This window comes from Muscardinus avellanarius (assembly GCF_963383645.1).
Source record: "Muscardinus avellanarius genome assembly, chromosome: 2".
Classification (NCBI taxonomy): domain Eukaryota; kingdom Metazoa; phylum Chordata; class Mammalia; order Rodentia; family Gliridae; genus Muscardinus; species Muscardinus avellanarius.
This window is the reverse complement of record NC_137787.1, coordinates 16753725-16766676: the sequence shown is the minus strand read 5'-3', so window position 1 is coordinate 16766676 and position 12952 is coordinate 16753725. Positions and strand designations below refer to the sequence as shown.

At 44.5% G+C, this 12952-nt stretch overlaps 1 protein-coding gene across 1 annotated transcript in view; it reads left to right on the top strand.

The window, feature by feature from the left end:
- Positions 1–12952, top strand: part of SGPP2 (sphingosine-1-phosphate phosphatase 2) — a gene marked incomplete at both ends in the record, with an annotated part of 132989 nt that overhangs the window by 58675 nt on the left and 61362 nt on the right. Inside the window, one exon of the mRNA XM_080690040.1 lies at positions 630–788. Within this exon, the coding sequence (XP_080546166.1) occupies positions 630–788 (159 nt within the window). The remainder of the gene's footprint in view (positions 1–629; positions 789–12952) is intronic.

Sequence of the window (12952 nt, the reverse complement as noted above, 5' to 3'; positions counted from 1 at the left end):
CAGGCTTTGAGAGCCCCTGCTCTCCTTGGCTCCTGGTCTCTCCCTCCATCTTCAATGCCAGCGGGGTTGCATCCTCTGTTGCTCAACTCTGTCATCTGTGCCTCCTCTTTCCATCTTATTAAGGATCCTTGTGATTACATTGAGCTCACCCAGATAATCCAGGATAATCTCTCCATCTCAACATCATCCATTTAATCATATTTGCAAGGTCCCTTTTGCTGTACAATGTGATATATTCACAGGTTATAGGGATTAGGGTACAGACATCTTTGTATTCTGCCCACCGAAGTCAGAAATCCATATAGTCTAATGAAGCTAATCTGTCCCAAGCTTCTAGATTTCTGTACTCACAAGAAAAAGATTTGGCTTTTCTATGTGTATCTTCTAGTACTTCTGTCTTTATCATTACTCGTTTAATTTTATGAAGAACTAATGCCTTCTGTATGTAGACAGATTGGAGGTGGCAGATGTTCAGCAACACTGGAGATGATGGTGAGGAGAGTACAGTATAATGAAAGAGGGCAGCACTTCACCATCAGGCCTCTGAGTCTCAGGCAGGGGGGGTTCAAATTTTTCCTGGAGTGACATATTACTTGAATTCATCAAATCATCTGACTTTTGTCTTTTAGGCTTATGTCCAGAAGTACATTGTGAAGAATTATTTCTACTATTACCTGTTCAGATTTTCGGCTGCTTTGGGTCAAGAAGTGTTCTACATCACATTTCTTCCCTTCACTCACTGGAATATTGATCCTTATTTATCCAGAAGACTGGTTATCATATGGGTTGTAAGTATTATAATTATCATTATCATTTTTATTATTATTTTACAGTACTGAGGATTGAACCCAGGACCTCATACATTCAAGGCAAGTGCTCTGCTACTGAGCTACATCACCATCCCATAAGTAGTATTATTATTTACTAACCTCTGCTACTTCTGGGACAACTACTTTCTTTAGTATTTAAGTACTTTGCACATAGGTTCTTTATGTTATTTTTAATTTTTTTAAACCCTTAGAGTAGAATTTGTTGTATTATTTACTTTGTGGAAAATAAATACAAAGACTACTTTTTTTTTGGTGGTACTGGGGTTCCTGGAAACCCTTCTACCTCCGGGCTACACTTCCAGACCTATTTTATACTACTTTTTAAATGTGGAAACAGGATCTCTTAAGTCAGCATGGCTGGCTTCGAACCTGAGCGATCCTCCTGTTTCTGCCTCCCAAACGTGGGGATTACAAGTGTGTGCCACCACGCCTGGCAACTACTTTTTTATTTATAAAAACCAAACCAGTCAGGCATGGTAGTACATACCAGTAATCTCAATATTTTGGAGGGTGAGACAGGAGGATTACAGGTTCAAGGCCAACCTCAGTAACTTAGTGAGATACTGTTTCAATAAAAAAATAAGTAAAAAAGAGCTAGATTCAATCTCCAGTTTAAAAAAAAAAACAGCCTGTGATTTTATGTGCTTTGATGTATTCCTCCCCACTGGTAAGTAAAAGTGGGAGTTTCCAAGTGCTGAGCAAAAAACAAAGATCTCCTCCTCCTCCTCCTCCTCCTCCTCCTCCTCCTCCTCCTCCTCCTCCTCCTCCTTCTCCTCCTCCTCCTCCTCCTCTTCCTCCTCCTCCTTCCTTCTCCTCCTCCTCCTCTTCTTCCTTCTCCTCCTCCTTCTTTTTTGTGGAACTGGGGATTGAACCCAGGGGCATTCTACCTCTGAACTACACCTCCAGCCCTATTTTTTATTCTTTATTTTGAAACAGGGTCTCACTAAGTTGTAGAGAGCCTCACTAGGTCCCCAAGGCTGGCCCTGAACCTGCCATCCTCCTGTCTCAGCCCCCCAAGTACTAGGACTACAAGTGTTCACCACCAGGCCCGGCTAACGCAGAACCTTTCTACGTACCCATGTGAGGACATGAAATACATCCTCCCAAAGGCCATTTTAGTAACATTTGATCAAAACACAGAAGTGGAAGCTGTTGACAATAAACTCCAAGCAATAGTAAGCAACTACTCTACCTTCAGCGAAGAGTCCACAGCCTGCAGGCAGGGTGCTCTCCTTGAGAAAGCTTTAGAGTAGCAGGGAGTCTGCCATGCACGAAACCCAGTGGCAGAGCCAGGTGTGTTGGAGGACCCCCTCTCCGCTGTATTCCCCCCACACCCTATCACTTAACTCTGTTCAGGACCCAGTGAGTATGAAGTTCCCCCAATACTGGGAACTGAAACAGGGGTGTCATACCTCTGTACTATAACCCTAGCCCTTTTTATTTTTTATCTTGAGACAGGATCTAAGTGGCCTGTGTGACTTTAAACTTATGATCCTCCTTTCTCAGCCTCCCAGGTGCTGGGATTACAGGCATGGGCCACCGTGCCCAGCTGAGTTCTGATTTTTTGTTTAGTTGGGGGAGATGGTGGCCATAATGCAAAGCTATGGGCTTTGGTATCAGACAGGTCTACTGCCATCAGGCACAGCCAGGCCCATCAGTGGGGGTAGCAATGTGCATGCCCAGGATCATCATGAAGATGCATGGGGTGTGCACAAAGCTCTGGGCTTGGTGTGTGGGATGGTCTATAAGTTGCTATTTGAGAAGGAAAAATGCAGAGTGACTAGTTCCTAAAAGTGAAGAGCTTTAGCTGGTGGAGGAAGCTTTAGGGGCAGCAATTCCATTTCTTCTACTCATGGTTTAGCCCTAAAAAAAAAAAAAAAGTGTGTGATTGAGATGCTACTGAACTTAAGCAAATGGCTCCCCACTTGCACCCGTCTTTCGTCTTTCTCATATGTAGAACAAGTAGACTGGACTTGATTAAGGACCATACAGTGTATGGGGGACAGGAGAAAGAAGTAAAACACCTCTGTGTGTTGTGGGGGGAGTGTTGGAGGGGCATCCTCTGCACACGTCATGCACCACTTGGCCACCTGGGGGCAGTAGGGAGCAGCAGCCTCCACTCCATCTGTGGCTCCATCAGAAAAATGGGCCCAGAATTGTTGGAACCCTTCTGTTTTTCTTAAGAAATCTCCCTGTTTCCATGTAGACGGCTTACATGTTTAAAACATTAAATGCCAACTGAACAAAGAATCCTTGATGTCTAAATGCATGGGCTCTGGATTAAAGCCTCTAACCTGACAGACTGCTAACCTGTACACTTAAGATTGTTTGGCCCTACACTCTTCTATTTTTAGCATTTTCTCTCTAAAACTACAAGCCACCTTTCCCTTTCCCACCTCTGTTTCCCTGAAGTCTAGCTTTTGTCTAAAAGTGTGATGCGTGTGCAAAGCACACATATCCCACAAATGCTAGAGGGGACGCTCAACTGCCCCTCTCCTATCAGCAGCCTGTTTCTGGATCAGCTGGAAATTTGGGGTGGGGCAGGAGAGAGAGGAGCCAGGAGCCTTCCTTTTGTTTTGAAGATTGGCAAAGCCCCGCATGGTGGCGCATGCTTGTAATCCCCGCACTTCAGAGGCTGAGACAGGAGGATCGCACAAGTTCAAAGCCAGCCTCAGTAGCTTACTGAGGCTCTCAGCAACTTAGTGAGACCCTGTTTCCAAATAAAGTATAAAATAGGTCTGGGAGTATAGTCTGGACGTAGGGAGGTAGAAAGCCCCTGCTTTCCACCCCTGGTACCACCAAGAAAAAAAAAAAAAAGACTGGCAAACCCAGAGCTGGGTGTGGTGGCTCATCCTAGTACTTGGAAGATTGAGACAGGAGGATCGCCAGTTCGAAGCCAGACTCCACAACTTAGTGAGACCCTGTTTCAAAATACAGAGTAAAAAATAGGGTCAAGGATGTACCTTAGCGGTAGAATGCCCCTGGTGGCTCAATCCCTCGTACAGCAAAAACAAATAAATAAATAAATAAATAAATAAATAAATAAATAAATAAATAATTTTTTTTGGTGGTACTTGGGTTTCTGAAAGCCCTTCTACCTCTGGGCTACACTCCCAGACATTTTTTTTTTTATTTTTATTTGGAAACAGGGTCTCTTAAGCCAGTGCTGCTGGCTTCGAACCTGCACGATCCTCCTGTCTCCGCCTCCCAAGCACAGGATTACAAGCATGCGACACCACGCCCGGTTTAAAAAAGATTTTCAAACCAATGCAAGACCCATGGTGTTTGAGCTTATTTTTTGACTATATATAAATATGCATATACATTTTCCCAAAAACCTTTATGTTGGCAGAGTAGGCAGATGATGTAAAGTATCTTTAATAACCCAGCAATCTCTTATGTGTGTGGTCAGCTCAGGGCCACTTGTTTTCACCACTGAGGGTGAGAAACATTTCCCCGGGAGCTGGGAAGCCTTCAGACCTAGTAGGAAGGAGGCTGTGGCTGGGGACTCTGGTGGTCACCAGTGAGCTTCTCACTGCCAAGTGCTCCACCTGCTTGAGGCAGGACCACAAGTCTTTTGTCAGAGAGTGAGTAATTAAAATGTCTCAGGATGGGGAGAGCTACCTTTGGTCCTGAGGTTGGACATCGTGTGTGTGTGTGTGTGTGTGTGTGTGTGTGTGTGTGTGTGTTTCTAGGGCTTGAACTCAGGAACATTCTACCTCTCAGCTACACCCTCAGCCCTATTTTTGTTTTTTATTTTGAAATGTGGTCTTTCCCGGTGCTGGGGCCAGCGAGGCCAGCATCGGAGCCTGCCGAGGGGTTAGGCCGGTGCCAGGACCAGTGTGGCCGGGATCGGAGCTCACCGCCAGGCAAGGCCAGTGCTGGGGCCTCTGAGGCCAGGATCGGAGCCTGCCAAGGGGTTAGGCCCGTGCCAGGGCCAGCGTGGCCGGGATAGGAGCCTGCTGTGAGGCAAGGCCAGTGCTGGGGCCTCCGAGGCCGGGATCGGAGCCTGCCAAAGGGTTAGGCTGGTGCTGAGGCCAGCGAGGCTGGCATTGGAGCCTGCCATGAGGCAAGGCCAGTGCTGGGGCCTCCGAGGCCAGGATAAGAGCCTGCTGAGGGGTTAGGCCAGTGCCAGGGCCAATGGCCAGCATCGGAGCCTGCCATGAGGCAAGGCCGCTACTGGGGCCTCCAAGACCAGGATCGGAGCCTGCCAAAAGGTTAGGCCGATGCCGGGGCCAGTGGCCGGCATTGGAGCCTGCCATGAGGCAAGGCCGCTACTGGGGCCTCTGAGGCTGGGATCGGAGCCAGCTGAGGGGTTAGGCTGGTGTCGGGGCCAGTGAGACCAGAATCGGGGCCTCCCATGAGGCAAGGCCGCTGCTTGAGCCAGCGAGATCTGGATCAGTCCACCGGTAGCCAGGCCACTACTGGGGCCATCAAGAGTGGGATCGGTACTTGCAACGCGGCATGCACAGAGAAATATCGCAGAAAATAAAAATCAGATGCTTCCCCTAATCAGCAAAAACTAGGAGGAAAGGGGCAACAGGAAGAGGTCGATCTATAGAAAGGGCCCTATAGTGAAGCAATTAAGGTGACCAATCAGAGGGTATGGAATATGGGAGGATGGAGCCTCTTTAAAAAGCAGGAGGTACATAAACAAATGTATCAAAGTTAATCACCAAACAAGCATGGGGGGGGATGGGAAGGGGGCTAGATGAGGGCTAATTGGATGATTTCTGCTTGTATATCCTCTCAAGTCTTGTATTCCAATGTGATATATGATTACAATGCACCAATTAAATAAATAAATAAATAAATAAATAAATAAATAAATAAAAATAAAGGAGGTCTTTCTAAATTGCCACAGACCTCGCTAAGATGCTGAGGCTAGTCTCGAACCTTTGATCCTCCTGTTTCAGCCTCCCAAGCACCAGGATTCCAGGTGCACATCACTGTGCCTGGCTTTATTGGTGTTTCAGTTGGGTGTGTGCCTGGATCTATGGGCACCCCGGCACCCGAGCTGAGGTTCTGAAGTTACTCTGTGTGGTCAGCTCTGTGTCAGGGCAGAGTGTGCAGGGCGAGGTGAGATGCGCCCTGCTGTCAGTTCCTGATGGAAAAATGCAAGTGCTTCCCAAAGCAGATTGGAGGGAGATGGGAAAGCCCTCCTGTTGCTGGTGGTTGGGAGGGAAAGTAGGTTAGAGCATCCCCAGAGGCAGCTGCCCTAGAGCCTGCCAGGGCAATCAGCTTCCTGCTGAGACAGTCTTTTTCCTTTAAGGGACATCCCTCAATTAGTGACAGCCTCCCCGAGGGGTGGAGACTCAAGTTAATTGCTTAGGGACAGAGCTTGAAGTTTTGTAAACAGCCAGCCTATCCCAACCAAAATTCCTGGGAAGGCAGGGCGCTTGTTCTGAGTGCCAATCTCTTGTCAAATTTTATATTAATTCACTAGTTGTCGCCGGATGAAGACCCAATAGATTTTATCACTTTAAAAATTATTTGTTATGTGAGAGGTGACTCATAGAGTCTGAAGCAGCTTAGCAGAATTTATGGTTAAATTAACTTTTCGCAAAGCTTGCTGTGTTGGCACAGGCTTGTTATCCCAGAATATGGGAGGCTGAGAAAGGAAGATCACAGGTTCAAAGCCAGCCTTGACAGCTTAGCGTGGCCCTCCGCAACTTAGTGAGACCCTGCTTCCAAATCAGCAGCAGCAGCATCGGGCTGGGAGTTTAGCTCAGAGGTAAAATGCCTCTGGGTTAATCCCTAGTGCCACACAAAAAAAATTAAATTAACTTCTCTTTCTTCACAATCATAATTGTTCCTGCCTGCTATGGTATATTTTTATTGTTCTTTGTTATCTACGTCCGTTATTTTATTTGAACTGCGTGACAAAATAACGGGTTAGTATCATTTTACAGATTAGATAGTAATACCTCAAATAATCAAATGTAAAGTCAGACATTTGAGCGTGAGAGATTGATCATTCCTAGACTGATAGATGCCACTCACTGTCATAGTTCTTTACATATTTTATCTCATTCAATCCTACCAACAATTCGGAGAAGTAGTTCTTACCAGCCCTCTTTACAGATGATGAAACTAAACTATAGAAAGACAAAATAACTTTCCCAGCGTCTCACTGGTTTAAGTGCCCAAGAAAACTTGATCCTGCCCCTAGGCCACCTCTCCTAGAGAGGCCCTCATTAGGGCATGAATAGTTCCTACTGTCTTTCCTTTTTTAAAAGAGATGTTAAAACTGGGGCTTTATATGCACTAAAATGATTTGTTTCAAATTCTCTTCCATTGTTTTGGTTATGGTATGGCATCTTATAACATTAAGTTTTATTTAAGTGTCTTTTTATCTATAATTCTTGACAAGCCGAAGGTACTTTGTCCCAGAAAATTTAGACAAGATTTTGTTAAAGTGAGACATGGTGATGAACGCCCATTGGGAGGCTGAGTCAGGAGAACTGTGAGTTTGTAGGTTCGAGGCCAGCCTCAGCAACTTAGTAAGACTGTTTCAAAATCAAAAATAAAAAGGGCTGGGGATGTAGCTCAGAAGTAGAATGCTCTGCTGGGTTTGGTGCTGCACACTGGTAATTCCAGTATTTAGGCTGAGACAGGAGGATTGCAAGTTTGTGGTCAGCTTCAGATACTAGTGAGGCCGTCCACAAATTAGTGAGACCCTATTTCAAAAAAATAAAAAATATGGTTGTGGCTGTAGCTCAGAGGTAGAATGCCCCTAGGTTCTATCCCCAGTACCAAAGAAAGAGAGGAGGAGGAGGAGGAGGAGGAGGAGGAGGAGGAGGAGGAGGAGGAGGAGGAGGAGGAGGAGAAGGAGGAGGAGATTCCTTCCTTCTCCTCTTAGGTTTAATCCCCAGTACTCTCCCTCCTCCCTCCAAAAACAACCAAAGGTTTTGTTAAAGTAGCTTAAAGACATGATCAAGTCATTTCCCTCTTCTGTTCTATATCAAGGTTTTTAACCTGACTTTGGGCTCAGAAATATCTTAGATACCAGGCTAGGAAAGTCTGTAGATAAGTTACCTGATTTGAATTTCCATAAAGAGAGGAAGAGGGGACTTAAGGGGATGAGTCACTGTCTGAGGGAGAGGTTATCTGATTTCCTGACTTCTATTTTGGTGTGCTAACAGCCCTGTCAAAAGTAAAAGCCTTTAAAGTCTACTGGGGTGTCTGTAAAAGGTTAGAGGCAATTTCACTGAAACTGGATGGTGCTCAGTTTTGAAATATGAACCAACATCTATCTCCCTCACTGTTCGCTAATACAGTTTTTCTCCATTTTGTAAAAAATCGATACCACAATGATCCTTGAGGTTTAGAAGGCCCATTTTCTCTATTCTTATGATATTTTACTTAGTTATATCCTGACTCTTTTTACATAAATTTCATGGCTTTCATGAGTACATGTAAAAAAATGTGATAAGTAGGTAAAAATCAAAATTAGGGGGAATACAAATACAGTAAAAGATTAAAGCTCAGACGAACATTAAATCTACGAAACTGGCTCAAAGGCGAGCCATGAATCAGTCCTTTTTTTTGGTACCTGGATTGAACCCAGGGGCATAGTACCTCTGAGCTTCACTCCCAGCCCTTTTTATTTTTCATTTTGAAATAGGGTCTCACAAAGTTGCTGAGGCCCTCACTAAGTAGCTGTGGCTGGCTGTGAACCTGCAGTTTGCCTGTCTCAGCCTCCCAAGTACTAGGATTAAAAACATGTGCTACCACGTCCAGCAAGCCAGAGTCTTTAAACCTTGTCTTGACCAAGCCAAAATGAAGTCACATCCTCTACTAGGAAATAATAGGTCTGATACTAAGAGATGAAACCATTCCTGATACATTAGATTGACGGAGTTGTTAATGGTGGTGATACAGATGGCTAGATTATTTTCTTAACTGTATTGTTTGCATCAGTACCCCCGAATCATCCACATGAGGACTCATTCTGTCTCCCCCTGTCTTTGTGCATGCCCATTTTTAAATCACTGCTCATGTAACCACTGAAATAGAGTATCTCAATTTTCATTTCCTATATTATTAGACAGATAAAAACATTTTCATATAATATGAAACATTTTCATATATATATATCTGGCAAGAAAAAACTTACAAATATATATATATAGACATACATATATATGTATATGGTGTGTGTGTGTTTGTGATACTAGAGATGAAATTCAGGGGCATTCTATAACTGAGCTACACCCCGACACTTTTCATTTTTTTATTTTGAAACAGTCTGGCTGAGTTGCCGAGGCCGGCCTTGAACCTACTATTCTCCCGTCTCAACCTCCCAAGTACAGGCATGTTCTATCAGGCCCAGCTCTTCTTTCATTCTTTTGTTAGCCATTTTTTTTCTTTCAAGGGGGCTTTAATTTTTTATTTTTTTGTCAATTTCTACCAGCCATTAACGAAATGATGGTGAGTCCCATGCCCCAGAGATTTTTTTGTCTGTTTGGTTGGTTGGTTGTTTTTGGTGGTTAGGCAAACATTCCACCACTGAACTACATCCCCAGCCTGGCAAGGTGTTTTAATATATGTAAGATTTTTAGAACTTTAAGATTTGGAGAAATAGTACTTAACATTATAGTGTCATTAGCGGTGACCTAGGGAAATCCTTCAGATGGGATTGGGGTCGGGGGTGTGCCTTAGCGGTAGAATGCTTGCCCAGCATGCATAAGGCCTGCATGCTAGTAATGGAACAGACAGAAGATGACTTATTTATTCTGGGTTTTGACTTTAGTTTAAGCACCAACCTCACTGTTCCCTGTTATCTTGACTTAAGTGACCTACTGGGTTCCTTTAAAGTTTTGGATTTTTGGACTTTTATCTTCAGGGCCATAAAATAGCTTATTCAGAGGGACCAGCTCTGAGAAACCTAGTTATTCTGCTGAAACTTCAATTAAGTTAACATTTGTTCTCAAATTTTTCTTTTCTTTTTCTCCCATTTTTAAAAATTTAACATTTTAAAGGGTATATGTCTCACAGTTCTAACACATAGGTGGTCTTTAAAAGTGAGAGTTATAGCCAAACTTTTTTTTTTTTTTGGTACTGGTGTTCATGGAAGCCTTTCTACCTCCAGGCTACAGTTCCAGACCTATTTTATACTTTTTTTTAATTTGGAAACAGGGTGTCTTAAGCCAGGCCGGCTGGCTTCGAACCTGCGCGATCCTCCTGTCTCTGCCTCCCAAGCGGGGTATTACGAGTGTGCGCCACCACGCCCGGCAGCCAAACCATTCTTTTTGCGTTACTGGGGATGGTACCCAGGGGCATTCTACTTCTGAGCTATACCCCTGGCCCTATTTTTTTATTCTTTATTTTAAAACAGGGTCTCACTGAGTTACAAAAAGCCTCACTAAGTAGCTGAGGCTATTTGATTACTAGCATGCGCCACCATACCAGGCGAGTCTTTCTGATTATTTTAAAGGCCCTGATTGCTGCTGGCAGTTTCTAGGCAGGGCTAATCTCCCTTCTCTAATTCAGGGCTTTGGATTACCTCCCTGACTGGAAGCAAGGAGTGTCTGTGATGGGGATGGAAAAGGGACTCCCACCTCCTCAGCAGCTTCAAGGGCGGGGCAGAGATCTGTGGTCCTAAAGGGAGGATTAGGCTGATAGGGCAGGGGAGTGTGCTTACAGACCCTCTCAAATTGGCTCAGGAAAGGGGACAGGAGGGATTCTAGGTTTATGGAGAATCCAAGGACCAGCATCTCATAGCAGCCGATGCTGGTGCATGGTCTGAGGAGTGTACCCATTTAGTTGTCTCCTCACTCATATCGCTGTATCTCCTGTTGCCAAGCTGGTAACTTTTCTGCCTTATAATTCAGATTTTCAAGACCGTCTAATGCCACTCTTTATGTGGCCAGGCCCCACAGTTCCCACGTGTCTGGCCAGTCCGTAGGTTGGCTGTACTTTGTTTCTAACAGCTGTATTGGGTAATTAGCAAGAGCCACATCACTGTGGTCCAGGTTCTGGACCAAAAGACCTGGACGGCAATCTTCGCAGTGCAGCCTCACTCGGGGTACTTTATGATTCTGCCCTACAGTTTCTCCAGCTTTAATATGAGAAGACCCAGCTAGATATCCCTGGAAGCTGTAACACAGCTTTCATTATATGTGCCGTGCAACACTTAAAAGAGGTCCATCCATGGTATGGCGGAGGAAGGGTAAGAGTAAAAGTTAGGCAGGGTGACATTTTCAAAGGGTATCTCTTTGGAGGGCCGAGTACTGGCATGGCCTGACTTTTCTCTTGCATTGTGAATCTCCTCAATAAACAGCGCATCTGAAATACATATCGCATCTATTGCTAAGTAATTCTTAGACTGCCTGCTGTTTGTACTCAACAGCAGGAAGAAGTGCTTTTATTGTTGTTGTTGATACTGGGAATTGAACTCAGAGGCATTCTATCTTTGAGCTGCATACCCAGTTTGTTCTATCATCTATCTATCTATCTATCTATTTTATTTGGAAACAGGGTCACTGAGTTGCTAAGATTCTCACTAAGAGGCTGAGGCTGGCCTCAAACCTGCGACCCTCCTGTCTCAGTCTCCCAAGTACTGGGATTACAGGCACACACCACCATGCCATGCCTGGCCAAAGGAGTACCTTTAAAAGAAAATAATTTTGATGTTTCACAAATATAAATCCCAGTTGTTTTGTAGATGCAAAGTCCTGGAAATAAGGAGGCCATAAAAGTTCAAGATTCCTTAGCAGGCCATTCTGATCTTACTCTGCGAGGACAAATTAACTTAGTTTGGAGAGCTCTGGTTTAAAAGATGAATTTCCCCATCTCTTACATCTAGCTAGCTAATACCTATAGAATAAGGCAGACCTCACATTTACATTTAAATTGTACCTGGTAGCTAGATATCATTTTATAAAATAGTCCCATAAATTGGTTAAGAGGTGGATGTTGTGAGAACGTGTCTCAATAGAGTAGTGTCTTTGGGGATGTGGGCAGGCTACCATCTTGTCTCATGGGGAGTTTGTCATCTGGTTTGGGGGGTGAGGGAGAAAGCCTATACTAAGTCACACCCTCTAGACTGGGGTCAATTTAGTGCCAAAAGATGACTTTAAATGTGATTATCTCCTAATCCTCTGTTTAAACCACTTGCACCAGTCACTTCAAAAGATCGCCCTGCTTGTTAAGTTGGTCCTCTCTTGAGATTAATGAGCCTTTGAGCACACACACAATGGCCAGATTGTGACCCTCTCTCACTCGCACTGAATGCAATAAAACAAGGCGTCAGAGATTCTGCTCGGTCTCTCTGAAGTAGAATCCGTAATTTAGCCTTAGTTAAATATTAAGTAAATGTCTCTACGGGGATGTCAGATTAACTGTTTTGGGTTGGTTTTCAAACAAAATCAGGAAAAGTATTGGTTTTAGTATAGGCTAAAAAGAAATGCCTTCAGACTGGACTCATGGGGTGAACCAATACATTTTATCTCCCTAAGATCAGCTCTACCTGAGACATGATTTCTCCCTTTTCTCTTCGGATGATGGATACTAGAGAATATGTCCATCTTCTTCCCTCCTTACGCTGCCTGATGTCACATCTCCCAAGACAGAGATGCTGTGGACTGAGCAGAAGTGCAGTCCTCTCAGTTAGAGACCCCTACCCAACTCCCCCCATCTCATTTCCAATGCTCCCTTGGAGTTGTATGGGTGGGGGTTGCTTTAATATAAAGTTGGCTGAAACACCAGGGTCCTGGAGGAAGGGTATCTTTAACAGTAAAATGAGGTTGGAGCTGATAAAATAATGCAAAGAACTGAACATTTACACTGGACTTTTTTTGTGTGTGTGTGTGTGTGTGTGGTACTGGGGTTCCTGGAAGCCCTTCTACCTCCGGGCTACACTCCCAGACCTATTTTATATTTTTATTTGGAAACAGGGTCTCCTAAGCCAGCACATGCGGCTGGCTTCAAACCTGCGCGATCCTCCTGTCTCTGCTTCCCAAGCGCAGGATCCACCACACCCGGCACTACACTGGACTTTGATACAGAGTTACTTCTCTCCTCCCTTTGGTTTTATTCTGGTTCTTAATGTCCTATCAAGAAAAGCAAATAGCCTTTGCCAGGTTATATCCAGAGACAAAACCAAGGAGAATCCAGAC